This window comes from Taurulus bubalis, assembly GCF_910589615.1.
Source record: "Taurulus bubalis genome assembly, chromosome: 1".
Classification (NCBI taxonomy): Eukaryota; Metazoa; Chordata; class Actinopteri; order Perciformes; family Cottidae; genus Taurulus; species Taurulus bubalis.
In genome coordinates, this window is record NC_136589.1 from 27,902,095 (window position 1) to 27,921,852 (window position 19,758).

General features: G+C 40.7%; 1 protein-coding gene across 1 annotated transcript in view; it reads right to left on the reverse strand.

Annotated features, from left to right (window-relative positions):
- Nucleotides 1–19,285, reverse strand: part of LOC306741690 (unconventional myosin-VIIb-like) — a gene marked incomplete at its 3' end in the record, with an annotated part of 20,504 nt that extends 1,219 nt beyond the window's left edge. The window contains exons 1-44 of the mRNA XM_079224005.1: nucleotides 19,190–19,285; nucleotides 17,932–18,084; nucleotides 17,454–17,522; nucleotides 17,224–17,339; nucleotides 16,985–17,112; nucleotides 16,692–16,834; nucleotides 16,250–16,363; nucleotides 16,009–16,162; nucleotides 15,433–15,509; nucleotides 15,150–15,269; nucleotides 14,658–14,800; nucleotides 14,358–14,568; nucleotides 14,088–14,223; nucleotides 13,834–14,000; nucleotides 13,508–13,648; nucleotides 12,712–12,870; nucleotides 12,420–12,512; nucleotides 11,997–12,091; nucleotides 11,634–11,718; nucleotides 11,402–11,503; nucleotides 11,002–11,118; nucleotides 10,668–10,877; nucleotides 10,274–10,528; nucleotides 10,001–10,156; nucleotides 9,824–9,892; nucleotides 9,592–9,716; nucleotides 9,211–9,337; nucleotides 8,824–8,943; nucleotides 7,399–7,572; nucleotides 6,522–6,749; nucleotides 5,938–6,105; nucleotides 5,646–5,763; nucleotides 5,227–5,353; nucleotides 4,931–5,100; nucleotides 4,648–4,829; nucleotides 4,216–4,325; nucleotides 3,850–4,015; nucleotides 2,825–2,967; nucleotides 2,553–2,708; nucleotides 1,092–1,197; nucleotides 687–800; nucleotides 295–382; nucleotides 110–216; nucleotides 1–10 (exon numbers count right to left, since the gene is read on the reverse strand). The exon at nucleotides 1–10 is cut by the window's left edge and continues 176 nt beyond it. Coding sequence (XP_079080131.1) covers nucleotides 1–10; nucleotides 110–216; nucleotides 295–382; nucleotides 687–800; nucleotides 1,092–1,197; nucleotides 2,553–2,708; nucleotides 2,825–2,967; nucleotides 3,850–4,015; nucleotides 4,216–4,325; nucleotides 4,648–4,829; nucleotides 4,931–5,100; nucleotides 5,227–5,353; nucleotides 5,646–5,763; nucleotides 5,938–6,105; nucleotides 6,522–6,749; nucleotides 7,399–7,572; nucleotides 8,824–8,943; nucleotides 9,211–9,337; nucleotides 9,592–9,716; nucleotides 9,824–9,892; nucleotides 10,001–10,156; nucleotides 10,274–10,528; nucleotides 10,668–10,877; nucleotides 11,002–11,118; nucleotides 11,402–11,503; nucleotides 11,634–11,718; nucleotides 11,997–12,091; nucleotides 12,420–12,512; nucleotides 12,712–12,870; nucleotides 13,508–13,648; nucleotides 13,834–14,000; nucleotides 14,088–14,223; nucleotides 14,358–14,568; nucleotides 14,658–14,800; nucleotides 15,150–15,269; nucleotides 15,433–15,509; nucleotides 16,009–16,162; nucleotides 16,250–16,363; nucleotides 16,692–16,834; nucleotides 16,985–17,112; nucleotides 17,224–17,339; nucleotides 17,454–17,522; nucleotides 17,932–18,042 — 5,710 coding nt within the window. The 5' untranslated portion in view covers nucleotides 18,043–18,084; nucleotides 19,190–19,285. The remainder of the gene's footprint in view (nucleotides 11–109; nucleotides 217–294; nucleotides 383–686; nucleotides 801–1,091; nucleotides 1,198–2,552; nucleotides 2,709–2,824; nucleotides 2,968–3,849; nucleotides 4,016–4,215; nucleotides 4,326–4,647; nucleotides 4,830–4,930; nucleotides 5,101–5,226; nucleotides 5,354–5,645; nucleotides 5,764–5,937; nucleotides 6,106–6,521; nucleotides 6,750–7,398; nucleotides 7,573–8,823; nucleotides 8,944–9,210; nucleotides 9,338–9,591; nucleotides 9,717–9,823; nucleotides 9,893–10,000; nucleotides 10,157–10,273; nucleotides 10,529–10,667; nucleotides 10,878–11,001; nucleotides 11,119–11,401; nucleotides 11,504–11,633; nucleotides 11,719–11,996; nucleotides 12,092–12,419; nucleotides 12,513–12,711; nucleotides 12,871–13,507; nucleotides 13,649–13,833; nucleotides 14,001–14,087; nucleotides 14,224–14,357; nucleotides 14,569–14,657; nucleotides 14,801–15,149; nucleotides 15,270–15,432; nucleotides 15,510–16,008; nucleotides 16,163–16,249; nucleotides 16,364–16,691; nucleotides 16,835–16,984; nucleotides 17,113–17,223; nucleotides 17,340–17,453; nucleotides 17,523–17,931; nucleotides 18,085–19,189) is intronic.
- Nucleotides 19,286–19,758: the final 473 nt, after the last annotated feature.

Sequence of the window (19,758 nt, forward strand, 5' to 3'; positions counted from 1 at the left end):
TGGGCAACTCCTATGTGGCAGAAAAAAAAGGACATATGTGTCAAGACAATTCTGCGTGTTGAAAAAGAGTGAAAGCCAGCAGAATGAAGAGAGTGTTTAGGTTGCACACCTGTGGGAAATGGAAAGTGAGGTCTGCAATCAGGTCTTTCCCCGGGCTCACATTGAACCAGAGCTTCCTCTTGAAGATCACCCTGTAGGGCATAGTGGCTTGGTTGCCTGGGACACAAAACCTCAATCATACATTTGGAAAACTACTAACTATAAAAACATGAAGGTGTCAGTATGAAGCATTACCTTCTTTCACTTTTTTTCCTTTCTTAAGAGTCTCTGAATTCTGCCTTAAACTGTCAAAAAAGTATTTCTGCTCCTCCAAGCTTACGACCTAAGAATTAAAAACAGAATAATATCAGTATGTTAAACAGGTTTGAAGCACAGCCTTGGTGGCTCCAGTCACTAACTGTGAGTGTTAATTCACCAGTGTAAATGAGATCTCAATTTAAGACCTCGTTGTCTCAAAGTTTTTCATCATCAGTCATATCAGCAATGCAAACCAAAGCATACAATGTCCACTTAGGCTATATAGAAATCAACATAACATATATGTTTGTCAAAATACAATGTCATGACTGGCAACAAAAAAAGGAATCAAACAAACAAACTCCTGCAGTAATATTACCCAACCCCACCTTGTTTGCCATTTTCAGGTACAGGCCATATCCTTCAGCTGAGTTTAGTTTGAGCTCAGAGGCGATACTGTAGCACAGGTCTTTGCTTGTGGTGGTCGATTTCACCTCAAATATCTGCACAACGGTAAGAACAGTACAAATAGAAACTTTCGCTGATATCCAAATGGACTTGGATGTGACAGTTAAATAGTTGGAAGTAATTTTAGAACTTATGTGTCTGATATTAACTCGCATGATTGTTTTCTGTTTTCCAATGGAGGGAAGTTTTTGTTATTCTATTATTATGGGTAAATCCATTCGTGGGCAAACAATTTTTCTCCCACATTTATTTTTGAACATTATCATGATCAAGTGCACATAATGGACATCTCATCTCAGTGTTTAGAGGCAGGTGGTGTGTCTTACATCACTTGTGTCATTTGGGAAGTGAACTTTATGGAAGATCTGGGTGCTGTTCTGTTGGATGGCATCCACTTCTACCGGATGGGGAGGAAGCTTCCTGGGCTCCTTACTGAGGGTACAAAGCAATCCAATACTTGTATTGTACACACTATGGTGATTTTCTACTACATGCACTGATGATTAATATTCCTTATTATGACTAATACAGTAACAAACTGACAGGAATGAATAAATGAGGAAGACCAAACATTTTTTTTTAACACATTTCCATCTTCACACTCCCTTTAAAGCAGTGGTTCTAAAACTGTGAGGCTCGACCCTCTAGTGGAGTGCGGAGATATTACAGGTGGGGCGCGAGGGGGGGAATTTTGATTTGTTTTTTAATATATATTTGTTTCTACTCTTTTTTCTAATCCTTTATTAATCCCACAGTAAAGAAATTATTCTCTGCATTTGACCATCCTTGCTGTGAAGCGCCCAGGGAGCAACTGGGGGTTCAGTGTTTTGCTCAAGGACACTTCGACATGTAAACTATGGGGAGACCAGGGATCGAACCGGCTACCTTGTTGTTTCAGGACGACCACTCTCCCTGAGCTACATGAGAACTTCACATAGTACAAAACTACAAAGTACACGGACATAAAACGTCATTAATAAATACATGGTGAAATGCCTGTACGTTCATGGAAATGTTTACATTACGCCGGTAACAGGTTACGCTTGCGCGACGGCCAATAATCACGGTTAAGACTCACCTATTCTTAGCGTTTTGCCAAAACAAAAACAGCAGAAAAGCCTATCTCACGGAGATCGGCTTTTTGTTGGGGCGGTGGGGCATGAACATTCTTCTTCCTCCAAAGTGGGGCGTGACAAAAAAAGTTTGAGAACCACTGCTTTAAAGTAACACTTTTTAACCTCTAATCATCCATTTTCTCTGCTTTTATTCTATGGAATAAAATAATTTCCACAACTATTTGAATCTCAGCAGTAGTAGACTCAAGATAGCTTTGATCCCTGTGCTTTGCAAGACTACTTTAAATTAAAGGGACTTATTGCAAAGATAACCCTGGAAGACACTGCCAAGTTGTATTATGGTAGTTGTAGGATGGAACATTTTTGGAGCTTGACACATACTACGGACTCAACGTAAGGACATCTCGGCATCTGTTCTATACATTTCAACCACTCTTTCAACCTGTCACTCCTGAATACAATACTAAATTGTTGGTGTACCCCTTTAAAATAATATCAAAAATACACAGTTTATTACAATCTACTGTCAGTTCAGTAGCATTATTATTTCCTTAATATGGACTACCAGTTTTTCAAGTTTCAAATAGTCATGAGTTATACATTCTTGAGTTATACTACCAGTAACAAATCCCTTGTATACAGGATGTTGCAGTCATCCCATTACATTCTACATCTATTATTTCTTATTTCTGTATCTAACTCCAGCCTGACCTGCCCACACCGCGCAGCCTCTGCAGGCAGCCAGGAGCCAGCTGGTCTCTGGGCCGCGACTCCAGGAAGCGCTGGGTGTGTCTCATCAATTTCTGACTCGGCGAGAACAGGCCCAAACACAGCCACATGAGCTGCCACCCACGCTCCATACTCAACCTGAGAGTGAGGGAGAGCAAGAAAAGCAAGGGGGGGGAATCATAGAGGATTATATATGTAAACTCTTAATTATGTGTGAATGCTTTAACGTACAGAAGTACACACGGAGGGAGCACCTGCTGCTGTTACTGGTCATCTGTCTCATAATCTGGCAGTAAACCTCGTCCTGCAGAGCTTCATGCTGGGTGGCAGGACCAAAGATCTGGTCAGTCAGCTCTAAAGGACTGCGAGCATGTTTGATGGGGTAGTCGCCCATGTACTTCAGGATAGGTAGCAGCCATGGTTAAGGATTCACACAGACAGTACGAAACAAGACTAAGTTCTGTATCGCATAGTCCTTTATGTGTTCCAGACCAGGTGTGTGAAACATACGGCCCGAGGGCCAGAACCTGCCTGCTAAACAAAGTCCAAATTGGCCCACTGGATGGCTTTGTTCAGCATAAAAATACTATTTTCAAGAAAAAACAGACCAGTTCCTATTTTTTTACAGTGGTAAACGAGAAGTCAGTGTGCTTGCTATGTTCAGAGAACCTTTCGGTGCTCAAGGAATATCATATTTGGCAATATATCGGGCCAAAATGCAAAAAATTGCCAGGACAACTGAGAGCAGAAACAATACATTATTTGAGGTTTTTGTTTTTCGTAACACATCTGCTGTTTATCATCTGTTTTGTAAATGGATTGTTCATTAATTGTGTAATTTTTCAGAGTATACATGTACCTCTTTACACTAAAAGAAAAAGACAAAATGGGAGGTGTTGCTATTTATAGGTTATTATGCAATAGCTTTACTGGTCCGGCCCACTTGAGATCAAATTGGGCTGTATGGCGCAGAAGTAGCTAAAATATGTTTGACTTATTCCTAATTTTTTTTTTTGAAAAAGGGTACAGATTACATGCAGTTAATTGGGTGGAATCAACAATATTGTGAGTGAAAACAACATTGTTATCTGACGTTTTCATTTAAAGCCGTTTTCTCGACATTAGCAAAACTCTGAGAAAATCCTTGCAACAGAATACAGTTCAGAATTTGGGGTTTTAACAAGGTCGACATTATCAAATGTTTCAGTTTTTACTGAAACAGTAATGTGAGTGGACCCGCCACCAAACTTGCCCTCATCTGCAAACGGGAAGCATTCATATCAAGGATATCTGTAAAGGTGCTGCAGGCCAGGTTGCTGAGATCAGAGTTGTGGACCAGAATCCTCATTAGGGGCTGTTTGAGAGGTTCTCTGGTGCTCGCCCACAGCTTCTCCCTGGTCACCCCTTTGGACGCACCCTGTCGACCGGCATCTTTACCTGTCGGCCTGTGACATGGAGCAAACTGTGTGAGCACATTAGTCCTGCTTGCTTTCCTGAGACTTTTTTGCTCTTTGCAACACTTAAAACAACCTGCCATTCATATAGAGTAAAACAAATGTTGTAATGATGTCTGACATAGAGTTTGATAAATATTCATAATTTAAATTAGAAAAATAACTATATATAACTCATATGACATCAATACCTGAAGTTCTCAAATGCAAACTCTTTTAAAGAGGTAGGAGCCACTGTTTCGTTTCTCTGTGTGGCGTTTTGTGTTGTTGAAGGTTTCCTCTGGCCCGGACTGAGCAGCTCCTGAGGGGTCACAGGCAGGTCATTAGTTACACCATAAGGGGGGCTTAGACAAACCATCATACTCATGGATCCAATGTTGCATCCATAGACCTTAGACCTGAAAGATCACTATGCAACATTTGTGCATGTTGACTTGAATAAATTGAATTAATGCTTTTGGTAAATTTGGCTTTAGTTTTTGATACGTTAATACATAATGCAAATAAGAAAAAAATGTATAGGCTATATTTATATATGCTACTATTTCTGTACACTGATTTAAAATGTCCTTTTTAATATAGTGAAAAATATACATTTTACAATAAAAGATGGATAACTCTACCAGCATAGTGTCAGTGGGCTTCTCAAGAGTCGGCAGAAACTGCACTGTATCCTTATGGACCGCACCACTGGCACTGGTCCGCTGGTTGGTAACGTTCATCCAGTTCTTATCAGGAGAACCTTCTTTATCTTTCTCTACGAGCAGAAGGTCGCCTCGTTTACAAACCAGGAACATGGGGTCATCTGTAGGAGGAAATAAAAAAGAGAGGCAGATGTGTTTTTTGTGCATGTATGGGATGAAATAGACTGCATGTGTGTTTGAGCCTAATATTGTAGACTCTTACCTGGTCTACTGGCATCCTGTTGAGCTAGTGCATACACTGAGCGCTGTCTCAGCCCATCCAGGTTTTTCTCAATAAGTGCGGCCATGTCAGCAGCGTCACCAGATTTCAGGACAAACTCTTCTTTGACTGTGGCCAAACTCAGTGACTCAGAGTCAAGGCAATGGCTGTCACTGGACAGGTTATATACATCAAAGTATTAATTGTTTGATACTTTTACGCAGTTAAAGGTTTTTGCAAGGAAGTACATTAAAAATCAAAAATGATTCTATCAGCAGAACAACATAAATTGTCCATACCTAATCATGTGTACATTCTTTACTTCTAGGTAAGGAATCTCAAGGAGGCTCTTGTCTCTGCCATCCATGAAGAAGATGCCACTCCCGTTTAGAGCCACAAAAAATCTGCTTTTAGGCAAAGGAGGTCCTGTGGACAGATATGGGAATGCAATGTTTCAGAAGCAGGGTTGTAAGTGGTCTGCCATTTCTTAAATTGTAACTGGTAATCTGAGTTCAGTAGGGATGCACACACAAATGAATAACATTCATTGGTGACATTCATCTGCAGTAAACCCAGCTGCAGTAAAAATATGTTTTTTGACCTTTTTCAACGTTGTTTTTTTGGGGGGGGGTATTATTATATGAGCTCTCTGGGTGTTGAGGAAAAAGCATATTGCATGTTAAATACTGCGGGTAATATAAGCTGTATGATGACTGACCTGACATCAATGTAGCTTCATAAAATTTGGAGAAGTGTAGGGGCCATGCGTGTTGGGCGTTGTTGACCAGTTCTCCTTTTACGCTGTCGGTTTTCTGCTTCTCGTTGACATAAGGACCCTGGAGGATCAGGAGGTAAGAATTATCCCGAGGTCACCTTTATTGTACCCATGTGAAGCAAAAAAACTTGAAAAAAAAATGTATTTCGAACATTACACATGGCATGCACAAATTAGTGTTAGGCTCCAGGCATGTTTATAACTATCTCATTTTGTCCTGTTGTTTGCACTATACCGTTAAGTGTGCTGCGCTGATGAGTTGGATCCACTTTGTCATCGATTTGTTCTCAATGAGTGTTGTGGCGATGCATTCCTCCACCACCCTTTGGACGTTGTCTTTGTTGTATGCAGAACCAAACTGGATGTAATAGTGCTGTGCTGCCAGCTGGACGTATTCATCCTCCTGAGAGATGCAATACATTTATAATAGACATAGTTTCGAGAACAAATTGTTGCTTATTTTGGATTGGTAATTTATATAATGTAACATGCTGCAACAGTCGCAAATTTACATATTTACATATTTAGCAGATAAGGAGCAACATTATTATGCTAACCTCAATATTGTTATTTGTTCCTCGTGACACTAAAGAGCAGATGTAATTAGTCTGTTGAAGAACTGTTACTTCATCATATAAAAATATGGAGAGGAGGATTTAGGGCTACAAATCTTTTGCTTTTTCAATATTAAACATCTTTCACGGACAAAATTCAACTTGTGGCCATACAAATGTTGGGTTATTTCTTTTAGCTTCACATCAGAAATTAAGTTATAATAAGTATGTAAAGGTAAACGGTCCTCTTACTCCTGAGCCTCACCTTCTCACTGGTGTACTCTCCAATCTTGATTCCCTTGATAACCTGTCTGTAGATTAGATCTGTGCTGATCGGGTCTACTGAGCAGTCATGCCAGGGTGTGAACAGTTCCTTGCGAATGGAAAGTGTCCAGGGGGTGTCCTTCTCCTGCTTGCCCTGCCTCCTCATCTCCTGCTCGCACTGAGACACTGCATCCAATACATGCTTCCCACAGCTGCCCAGAGACCACATCTGGAGACAAATACAGTTGAAGTGAGTGTGGTTCTTGTAATGGAAATGTTATATTCTTAGTATTATTTTATCTTTCTATTGTGAAGTTGTATATGCAAATCATCTTCTCTTCTGCAGCAGGGGACTGGGAAGTTTACAAAGCCAATGGCATACCATCCCCCGTACCCGGTGTCAAGTAATCAATCACTTGTGGGGACAGGTCATAAATCAAGGTCAGGACAAGGACCTTTAGATGTTTTGATTCCCACACTGATCCAATCCCATTGTTCTTATCACAACCTGAAACAATATGTTCTTTTGTAACCTCCACCTTTCCTCTTTGTATAAATGCATGAATGGTCACACTTCAGTGCATCCACACAGTGACTCTGTATAACTGTGCCTCTTCTATGCGCAGGGAATACATAATTTCATAGACAAGTTCTGTTTCTTTGATATTCATTATTTAAGCTTAAAAAGACTCAACAAAATGTTCCATCACATTCTCTACAATCTTTTGAACTGGACTTTAGCACTGATTCAATTATATTTAAACACTGGACTCACAGTTTATGGGACAACCAAAAGCATGGACACTTTTGTTTGCAACTAGAGGTGGGGGAGGTCTGAATGCATAAGACGAGACAACAGATGAGGAAGTAAAGCTCACCTTTTCATATAGACTGATATACAAGGAGAATCCATATGTGTCTCGAAGATCAATCTTGTCAGCCACAGCTTGACAGACTTCAGCAGAGGTGGAAGCCGAGTCCACCTGTAGACTGAAAGTGCGGTCGTCTATTACAGTCACAGACACATCTATGGGCTCCTTGGACTTGGCAGCCTGTCGGTAGGGAGAATAAAGATAAGAAATTAGGCCCAGGTGGTATTAAGGTATACCAGGGTATTTAGAAATCCTGATGGTATGGTACAGAAGCTCCACATTCTATGACGCTGAATGGATGTGATTTACAGTAGTACACAGCACGCGCCACCAGAGGTCAGTCTCTACTTGTGGAACAGGCAGTTGAGCTAAAAGAGCAATAAAATAAAAAAATCCTCTATTTGGATAGTATTATGGATTTTTCTTCTTTCAACTACAGAAGCAGTTGATAGCCACATGATTTTGTTCAACTGCCAGTCCACCACTGCCACCTGCAAATTATCTCTGTCCACTGACATGTCCGTACTTTCTATATAAGTAACGTTACTGAGTGTAACACACCCCGTCATATACCGTATACCAATGTGAAATGACAGGAAAGTATGAAAAATAGATCATCTAAATAGGGCTGTGCGGTATACCGGTTCAACCACTGTTTGGCAGGCGATAACATTTCATGTTCACAGCTTGAAGCTGAAGGAGTAGCGGACCGAGCTACTTACGTCTCATGTTAACTCACTTGACTCATGGTTTGCAAGAAATGACATCGGCAAAATGCATGCAGGGTAAATGACACCGCCCACACAGAAAGACTTTTCTTGTGCAGAAGGAAGTCTTTTCCTGCGCAGCTGAGTGGGCGGGCTTTACCCATCATGCATTTTGGCAATGTAATTTCTTTCAAACCATGAGTCAACTTCTATCCGTGAGACGTAAGTAGCTCAGAACGCTGTACATGTATCTGTGACTGTAAACATTCAATGTTGCTGCCTGCCGGAGAATGACAATAGTCGTTATGGCTGCAAATGCACCACTAGTATCAAGGGATTCCCCTGGGTCCTAAATCCCTCCTAGTTTAGCTCCCTATGTACCAATCAAAACAGCTGCTGGCTAGGTGCGAACCAGTGGTGAATAACGATGACGGTGGCGGTCCTTTTCGGCGTCAATAAATGAATGTGTTTATTTGGAAAAAATACCGTGATATACCGTGAAACCGCCAGAATCTTACAAAATACCGTGATATAAATGACCATACCGCCCAGCCCAACGTCCAAATGCTTATAGAAATTCAAGAAAACAATTTAATACTTTAAAGTTTCATAGCTGAATGAGGCGAGGAGTGCTGCTCATAAAAAATTAAATCTTCAACAATAAACTTGTGTTTAAATGTCGAGAGACGATGCAGACAAAAAAAATGTGATTCAGTGTTTCTACCTGTTCCTCTATCCAACAGGGCAACTCTTTTCTTCCTCCGTTGGCTATTATACGACGCAGGCGCTCAGTGCAGTATTCTCCGTAACCACTTGGACCTCTACGGACAAAACTCTCCAAATACTGTGGAACAGAGAAGAATATAATATGGTCAATAGAATACACCAACACATAAAGAACGATTACAATTTAAACCAACAAAGATGTAAACACACACTATTTGAGCAGACCCAGGACATTTGACCGTTGCATTAAACATACCAAATGTTCAGGTTGCACTTTGAGTAAAAGTGTCCATTATTTCCATGTTCAACATTAACTTTTTAGTTTTTTATTCTATAATCTGAGGTTTTCAGCTGCTGTTTTACTGAATGCTTGCTGCAGACTGACCTTTATGAAGAGGTCTGTGGGTGGGAAGATCCCAAGACAGATGGAAAGAAGGATCCAACCTTGCATACGGCTCTTCCTGTTCTCATTGTTCACCAGCTGCTTACAGATCTGGCAGTAAATCTCATCCCTGCACAGGCCAAGCAACATGAAAGAAACAGTGATGAACAAGACAGTATAAGAAGAACTGAACAATGAATGCAACCAGAAGTAGGAGAACCTCCAGGACTTCAGAAGGTGGTTCAAATGTTAATGATGGAAAAAATGAAACAAATTGGAATAGTATAAATCTTGTGTTATAAGGCTGCCCAATGCCGCTCCACTGTATACGAACATATCTACGTTTGTTTCTCCCTATCATGTCAACAATCATCCCACCTCTACCTTATGTCTGGTCTTGATAGAGCGTATCCGATGATAATGTGTAGTTTTTCCAAAGAGGAGAGTGGCCGATCCAGTGTCGGGCCCTCTCCGATCAAAATGTCTTCGTCCTCCGTATAGTTCTCTGGCTGGAAAAAATGGGAAGAAAAAGAGCAAATTAGCATAAAACGTTCATAATGAATCAAGACAGAAATAATGAGAGAGTGATGAATATCAGAGCAACATGAGTGCTGACCTCCTCTGGAATGACAGAAGCTTTTCTGTTTCCACCTCCAAGCTTTTTCTTGTTCTTCCTCAGTATTTTCTATTCAGAACAAATGTGATGATTAGAGGGTAATGACTGTTGTTTGACATTCAAGGGGATCTTCTGTATCCTACAGCAGCAGAAAAGAAGCTGTTCATAATATGTTACCTGGTCCAGTCCCACCAGGCTGCTCAGCCTCCGGCCTTGCCTATGAGGTATATGACGGGAGATGGTGCTGAATGCTTGAGACATTGCGTCCACAGGTTTTGGTTCTGGAATGTCCTCCATGAAACGCAGTATAATCCACCACACAGTCAGACATGCCTGTAGGAAAAATGAGGAAAAGATGAGGCAAAACTGGTGGTGAGCTTTGGCCAAAGATGGAAATCTTTGCAGCTTGCAGTAAGACAGCTGCCTCTTTGTTCCTCTCTGTCCGCTCACCAGTGCATCGCCCTCGTCATCGTGTGGCAGAAGCGACTGCTTGAGTCTCTGGTTGAAGTGCGTGTGGCCGGTGTTGCTTTGGAAGTGAAGGATGCTGAACTTGAAGAAGGAAAACTCATCACTGCCGTCATCAAACTCATCGTCCTCCTCTTCCAGCGATGGGGTAGGGGTTGATGGGAGTGAGGCTGCGGCGATGATTTCCAACCGTGTTGTCTCAACTGTGGTTTCCTCCACCGGCTCTGGTGTGTTCTTCTTCTTCTTCTTCTTCTTCTTCTTTTTAACAGCCATATTATTATTAACTTCAAGGATTCAGTCAGTAAATTCATGACATGATAAAAGGCTAACATGTATTAATGTCACATTACCGGATTACACAACTGAAATATTGTCTCACCTCAAATTCCTCTGATCGTGGTGCTTCCTGTTTGACCACTTCCACAGGAGGCTTGGGCTGGAGATCATACGTGTCATCCTCTGAATCCTGTTGAACAGTTGGCTCAGGCTCCTCATCAGCTAGTGGTGACTGAGCGATAACTTTCAGTCGCTGCTGAAGCTCCAAAGCAATCTTCTCTTGGTTCTCTTTCACCAGGCGCAAAAGGGAGGCCTGGGAGGTGGGTTGGGTGGAGAGAAGATACAGAAAGAGGAGGTGAAAAGGTTTCTTAATACAACACACCTATTTCTTAACATTGATTATGTTATTTTCTAGTTTCAAGACTTTCAGCTCTTACATCATCCCTCATCTTTTTAGCTATTCTTCTGGCCAGGAGTCCTCTTCTGTAAGCTTGGAGCAGTATGACTGCATCTCTCTTCTGCTTCCAGCCCTTCCTCACCGTGTAGCCTCGAACCTACAGTTTATCAGAAATGATTGATTATCTTATTCAATAATTAAATACAATTGTTTTATGTTTGAGTTGCAAATATAATATTAAAATTGATTAACACTTCCAAAAATAAAAATGGTATGAAATCAAAAATGCGGCATCAGCTGTTATAGCATACGTAGGTGCACAATCCATGGCCCACCAATGATATATATAATATACAAATATACTTTAACTTTCAACATGGGACACCATAATTGGAATAAAGCTACACTGTAAGCTAATCTACAATATGTAAAGTACATGCCTGGCTTTGTATGGTGATTGCTGCTTCTCGCCATCTTTGGTACTGGAGCTGAAGCTTACGACTACGGATCTTTGATGCCAGCCGGTAAATGCCGTGCAGGAGCTAGTTGGAGCAAGAGTGGAAACAAAGGACAAGGTCACTGGACTTGAGATAAGTTATAGCAAACGTCAAAGAGAGAGCATGGTATCAGGGACACGCTCTGCGTTCTATAAAAGGTTTTTAAGCATCAGACCTTTCTTCTCATTTGCTTCTGTCTGTGAGCTCTCCAGTGCTTCTGCAACACCACAGCTGCTGCCCGCGTCTTCAGGAAAGACTTTCTGTAAAATAAGCAAAAGTAAATAAAAAAATAAATAAAAAGAAACTTCCTTCACCCAACGTCACACACACACACATCTTTTTATATGTTTTTCTGTGACACCATATTTCATCTGGAAGTATGCATCTCAATAAATAACACAATCTGTAGCGAAAGTATAGTAGTAGTACCCAGACCTTTTGAGATAAAAAAAAAAGACAATGTACCCATGACCTCATTCAGTTCTGTGTTCATTATGTCTATGCGATTTCCACATTTGACTCTTTTTAGAAGCTGCACCTGTCTTTGTATCCCAGCATGACTCTCTGGATCACCAGAGCCATCTGGCTGAGCTTTTGTTCCCTCAGCCGTTCCAGGACGGCGTCATGTGCATCCTGAAATAAAAGGGAAAAAAGACGCATTACTATTTTCTGATTCATCCAGAAAAACATTGTTGCAATCAAATGCCATCATGTTCCAAGATTACGTTATCCAAATCTTATAAAAAACAATGCAACTAAATCAAGTAAACTGTAGCATACAGTAATGACATAACAGAGAACAAATCACGGTTTAGCTGCTAGTTCGTAATACTGATACTTCTTTACCAGTTAGTATTGTTACTGTTAATCTGCAGTGATGTTGAAACAGTACAGCATTTTTGGTTCATAAATAATTTCAATGATTTTGAATGGCATGGTTTGAATTATAAGTTTTCCTCACCCTGAGGAAGATCTTGGTCCTGCCTATTTTCCACTCGTCCGCATCTTCAAACACGGTCTGGCAGATGGCTTGACAACAGGCAGCAGCTGTCTCCTGGGGAGACAATAAAGATGCTGAAGAGACACTAATGACAGCCCAAATTCCTCCAGGGGAAAGACGATAAAAAAGTAAACCATCATGTGGCCATCATAACTGCATGAACAGTATTATCTTGATTGACATTAAGCAATGACATTTTAGATTCCACAAAGATTTTATGTAATCATTGTAACATATGATCATCACGACTAACAGTTCTGGGGTCACAGACGATCGTCTTCAGGAGCACCCTGTAGCGCTTCAGGAATTCAACAAAGGTGTGGCGAATTGGGTATCCCAGCTTCCGGATGCGGATGGTGTCCATCATGCCGGAGTATCTCAGCTGACGCATACATAGCCCTCTGTCAAACGCCTAGAGGAGAGCACATTAAAGGGGTTTTGTATATTCTGTCTATACGGGACAGAGTGGCATTATTGTTTTCTTCATACACATAACCAGCTAAATCAAGTCCAATGTTAACATGATTACATCATATATTAGAACAACATTATAGATATATATTTGTTGTGATATTTTAAAGGATATATAGTATTTAAACTTGCTAATGGCACAATAAGAAAACTCAGGGGATCACAATGCAGTAGTAGGAAGATAATTAATCCTCTGGGGACCATGAATGACTGTACAAAAAGTGCGTGGAAATCCATCCATAATTTAGCAGGTCATATTTCTCCGGAAATTTGGTCAAATTACTTTATGGCACAAAACAGGAAGAGTTTGTTGTTTATCCAGTACGACAGATGGTAGGGGGGCTGAATGGCAGATCGGAAAAGTAATTTGATCTTCTTCAGTTAAGGCAAAGGAGGAAAAACTAATGTAGACAGACTCAAAGCATCATCTTCATAATTTGAGGAAACAAAAAGATTTCGGGGAAATGTCTTGATTTTTTTTTACACTTGCACAAACACTAATGCAACTTTTCTCATTTGTTTATCGAACATAATTGCTCAATTATATGGTTGTGTTTAAAAACCCTTGTGTCATTCACCTTAAACTGCTTTTCATTGTTGGGTTTGAAGCAGCGGATGAAGAAAGGCTGACAGGCGGACAAAGCCTTCATGAGGGAGTCCAGAGACTGACGGAACTGACCGCTCAGCGTCACCACCTGTTTACGGTTGTCAGTGTGAGCCTGCACAGATGATAGAGAGGAGACTCAAATGTGGAAAATGTGTAGTAATTGGAAACTGTCACACAATGTCACTGGCAATGCTTGTCCACTGTATTCCAATACAAGAAAAGTCCATCAAAACAAGTGGATTATATTTGTAGCGATGTGAAAGTAAAGGGCATGCTGATGAGGTTGTACGTTCATACCCGTAGAGAGCTCTTCGGTGTCATGATGATCTTTTTGTTGTTACTAATCTTCACGTCATTGGTTGAAAGCTCACTCTCAAATATCTGACGAAGCAGCTTATTGGTGGTAATTTCCACCATCTTGATTATGTCAAAACTGACAGCATCTCTGTTCTTTTCCAGGAACCCTAAACAGAAAGAAAATAACATTGCTAAGCACCTCACATTACGCATTAAGTCTTTCGTTTGACTTGTTTTGCATTTTGCCTCTGTACCTTTGGAGTCGTAGTGAACCTTGCCTGCAAAGTGGCAAATCCCAAAGTCAGTGTCGTGTTCACTTTTGGAGGCGATGTAGGTCTTGTTCCCTCTGTGTTGCTGGTTCATCTTGTTCAGCAAAGTGAAGTCTGAGCCCTGTGACACACCAAACAATATTTTGAATTAAAAACAAGTGGAAATATTTTACTGAACTATCAGGTTTTACAGTAAATGCTTAAATACTGTTTGGTGCATTGACTTAAAAGCAATAAAGTATATGGCATCATCACCTTTGGAAAATGGCTTTCTTCATCAATAAGAGCCAGCAGGTTACAGGGTTTCACAGCCAGAACGTCCAAGATGTTCTGATTGTCACTAAATTTGATGTTACTCCAGACAATGTCCTCTTTCCTGTATTCCTTCTGCTCCAGCTTGAAGATGTGGCCCACAAAGAACTGCTGCAGCTTTTCATTGGCAAAATTAATGCACAGCTGCTCAAAGCTGTGAAGCGACAGGAGGACATTATGTTTTAGGTAACCATAGAGGTGTGCTACGCTCGGCTTGAAGGGAGTGTGAAGAAATGTCCTGACCTGTTTGTGTTGAAGTTCTCAAAGCCAAAGATATCAAGCAGGCCGATGGACAGCAAGGAGGATTTGGGGTTGCTGGTCATCCTCTGAGAGATGGCACCGTTGATTTTCCCAACGATCCATATGAACAACTTATTGTAGATTGCCTGAGAGATCGGCCACAAATAACGGAGGAATATTAAGCAATAAAATGTATTTGTGACTGGATGGTTGTTTGTTTAAGTCCCTGGATCCCCCTCCACAACAAGTGCTTTGTCTGAAAGCTCTGCTTGCAGCCCCCTCCTTTTGTTTTAAATGAATGAATGTTGCTATAACAGTCCTAATTAATTATTCTCTCTGCAATCAAAGGTAAAAATGTCTCATTCAGCTGAATTGGCATCCAACAGCCAACATTTAGAGGGCAATGTTTGTCGTAAATTGTTTAATTAGAATCAGGAATCAGGATCAAATAAGCAAGTATGCAACACTCTGATTTATTGCCATTGGCTTCATTACCTTGACAAAGGCATCTCTACAGTCAGAGGCCTGTTCGGCGCTGAGGGGTTTGGTCACCCTCTCTCTGTTGGTCATAAAGGAACGATGGGTCAAACTCATTGCCAGGGAAGAATTGTGGACCTGAAAACAACAAACAAGAACTTCATATTTAATGCTGAAGAATAAAGATCTGTTTTTGGCGCAGCTGGTTCATGTTCACTCAATCTTGAAATGTGAAAAACATACAGAATCTCATGTTGTGTCAACACTCACTAAAGATGAGCGAAGAAAAGAAAATGCTCACCCCCAGTAATGATGCTGCGATGCTGAAGTGTTCCGACTTGCTGACGTCACTGGTTTCCAAGTTATTTTGTGTGTTTGCTGGTGGGAACAGGAAATCAAATGTAACAACAAGACCAAAAGTATTTGACAGTGTAGAGGCAGACTGGACATGGAGGAGAGAGAGCTGTATGACATGGAATCGAAACCAGGAAGTTGCGGGACTACCAAGTACAGTTTAGAGGACTGTACTCGAGTACTTTCAAATGATGCTACTTTATCCGTCTACTCCATCACATAGCAGGGGGTGTTGTCGTTTTTACTCCCCTACATTTATTTACCAGATTGAATTACTTTGCAGATGAAGTTATTATATACAACACTCTGATGATCTTATAAAATAGAATGCATTGCTTAAGGTTAATCTACCAAACAGAATATACATTTAAATTTAGAATTTTAATCAACCGCTGTTAATCAAATGCTGTTTCTACAATTATGTATCACAGATGACCATATATAACACGGACAATGGCTATTATTATTACTTATACTTGTATATGTAAAAAAAACGAAAATAATCTAAAATGCATACACTCACCCTGGAAGCAGATGTTTCCCAGGTGTAATATTGCGGCCAGCAGCTTGACAATTTTCTGACACTGGCTCTCTGAGAAGTTCAGGATTTTCATCGCGGAACAAATTCTTTTGTAGTCTTTAGCATCGTTCCTGCCTTCACACACGATGCTGCCGCCCTGCAGCACATGAGAGGAAAGGTTTAGATTATTTACTATCTATAGATAGAAGGTGACTACATGAGCTGCAGGTAGATATTGCATTACCTTAGAAAGGAATTTGTATTCCTTCGCATCTCCAAGGCTCAACGTTTTCTTCTCCTCTGCTGTGACTCCTGCCAGCATGCAGTAAAACATGTGGTAGTTTCTCTCCTTCTGGGCCTGAGGTTGTGGAGCAAAAATGCACTATTATTGCTACAAAAAGATGAGCTAAAGGTGTTTAAAAGGTGTCACTTTTCGGTCATATGGGCATAAATTAACAGTCAAATGAGCAATTAACATTTCATATGTTTTTGTGTATTTTTACTCCTCAGTACAGTGAACGAGAGAGTTGACAGGCAACATGGAATGATTTACTTGCTTTCCAGGACACAGAGAGATTGTTGACCATGATAACAGCATGTTTATCTTACCAGCCCTGCCTTTATAGGTCAACAGCATAAATCTGCCCAGATAAGAGGAGCTAGGTGTTTGGACAGAGCTAACTCACCTGATGGCAAACACGAGACTTCTCCAGAAGATACTGTTCCACACGAGCACCCTCAATCACTCCGTCCTTATTGAAGAAGATCTCCAAATACTTCCCAAAGCGACTGGAGTTGTCATTGCGGATGGTTTTTGCATTTCCAAACGCTGCATGGGACAAAACAGGGACGTTTGAGCACTGATTGTTTTTTCCCTTATCCTGTGTATGCATGTGTGTCAACAGTCAGTTGTTCCCTGTCTGTTTAGTGCAACTGCATGTCTCTGTGTCATTGAAGTACAGTTGTGTCGATGTAGTACCTTCCAGTATTGGGTTCGACTCCAGGATCTGCTGTTCAATCTGCTGCTCAGAGAGCTCACCACTGACTGCTGCCAAGTACTGCAGGATGAGCTTCGTGCTCTCAGTCTTCCCTGCTCCTGATTCCCCACTGAGGAAAAATAAATAAATGAATTAGTGATCAAAAAGTAAAAACCTGAACACTAACTCTATTCAAGTCTGCTTAGCAGCAACAGATTACAGCGGAGTGATTTATTCTGACCTGATGATGCAGCACTGGTTCCTGAGATGACGTGTCATGTTACAGTAGCATGATTCAGCGATGGCAAAGATGTGCGGAGGGAGTTCCCCAAGCTTTCGACCATGGTACAACCGCACCTGAAGGACAACAGATACACACATGAATCACCACTGTAATCTATGATGAAGAGATTCAAAGTTAGATGATAAAGGGAAAATGCACTGTTGTACTATAGTTACTACCACCCTCACCTGGTCATCTGAATATAAAGGGAAATCCTGATATGGATTCACTGCCACCAGCACAGATCCTGTGTAGGTCTACAATCACAAGACAATGCCTGTGTTAGACATTTGTAGATAAGACAGTTAATTTACCCAGAATATGGGATACCAGGATTTAGTTTGAAATGCTCTTTGAATAATGTCAAATGTAGTTTTGTTTATATTAATAAAAAACTAATTGTGTGATGAGCCCTTTAAAGAACGATGTAACAAATAGCATGAAATCATTTAGCTTGTTTTCGTTAAAAGAAATCATCTTATTAAACGAAGATACTTCAATCCAGTGTGTATTTCTACACTTTCCAGTGATTACACTTAATTCAAGACTCTTAAGAAATATTTCAGGTGAAACTGCACTTGCAAATGGAAAGTTCATCCCCCCCCAGTGGCATGTAGCTCACTTTCAAAGGTATACTACAGTTTGCGTGTTGCATGTGTGCCTTACATAGATCATGCCTCGTTTGTGTCGGAGATGGAGGTTCCTGAGGACGCCGGCCTCTGTCATGTCTCCAAGTTTGATCATGTCATCCACACCCTCCACTGATGTAGGGTGCATGATCCTGAGAGAGGCTTCCTGCTCCTGGGAAAGACTCTGCTCCTGGGAGGTCAAAGTAAGAAACTAGAATTACCGCCTTGTGGTTGTATGCCTCCGCCAAACAGATAATTTGCAGTTTACGTTCATTTCTGCCCAAAATGTCATCACTTTATCATTTTTATCCTATCACCCATTGAAGTGAAAATGGTGCTTGCACCCCGCAATCCGCTGCTACTTCCTCCTGCTGTCAGAGCTAATGTTACTACGAAGCTCACACTGTCACTAACTGCACTCACTCTATAAATATCCAATATCAAAATGTATTATTATTTCAGTGATAAGCAGACAGAAGTATTTACTAAATGCATTTGAAGGATATATCCAGAATGTCAAACTGATTCATCAGCAAAAACTGGTTAAAAAGATAAAGCTAAAAGCTAAAGATCAGTGTAAAAGTAAATGAAATTAAAGAGCAGCACTGTGCCTGTAATGCTCTTTTATTCACTGTGACAATCATTAAAAAGCAAAAAGCAGCATGTCTATACATTTGGTTTACCTTCAGTAGCTTGTTTAGCACAGATGTGCTAATGCTAGTTAATGATGAGCTAAAGTTCTCTGCTAATGTTAGCTCCACAGTTAAAGAAACGTATATATTTCCTTCCAACCTCTCCGGTCAATGAGTATCTTATTACACAACGTTTCACCATGAAATGAAATCCACAAAACTTGCCTGAAAATTAAGAAAATTTGGAACGATTGATGAGAATCTATAGAGCCGGTTTGTTGAAAAACCCTGGTCAGAGCTGGCCGATGCAATGCTATGATTGGCAAGACTGGATTTGCTTGTGGGGCTTAGCGAAGGGTCAATTGGCATAATTAACAAATCATTTCTTGAGCTTTGGCCAAAAATATGTTACAGTGACCATGACCTTTCACATTTAACCCCCCCAAAAATCTAATTAGGTTCTTCTCAAATCCCAAATGGACATTTGAGCCAACTTTTAGAAAGTCCTTTAAGGTGTTCTTGAAATATCGCATTAGTGAGAATGACCCGGACAAATAGACAACCTGAGGAGGCGTAATAAAAGGTGGATCCCGGCTGAAACTGTTTTTATGAGGCTTCAACATATTAATTTTGCTGTTTAACTAGGCAGCAAAGAGTGTTTACCTTTCCCCCATCGTCCACCAGTAACCGTTGGCCAGATGGTGTTACTTTGACCCTCGCCCCAATGGGGACCCCGATGTCAGAGTCCACCCAGACCCACTCCCCCTGAAAATACAGCGCACAATACATATGTAAATAATTCCACTTTTGTGTTTTAATGTACCTTAGAATACAGCATTTATGATGTGACTACCGTTATCAGTTTACACTATTTCCTTGAACTGAGTTCAGGGAAGTATTTTCTGGTAAGCAGTAATCTCATCTATAAAATCCATGCTCGTAACTAGTTTTTCAGCTTACCTTCCTCAGCATCGCTAATTTTCAGCGGTCCCACTCCCTACATAAATAAATTAAAAAAATTAGTTGCAAAGTTTTAAAGACACGGCAAAAGTGAGTCCAAAACATAATTTTCAGCTCAAATTATAGTTCGTTAGCATTACAGAAAACTTGTGGTAAACAGTATTTAGCTGTTAGCAGTTGTGCTCAATGCCACTGTACTGGTTACAGTTAGTGTACAATGGGAACAATGCATGTAATGTAACATATAACAATTAGGAGACCTACCTATCAGT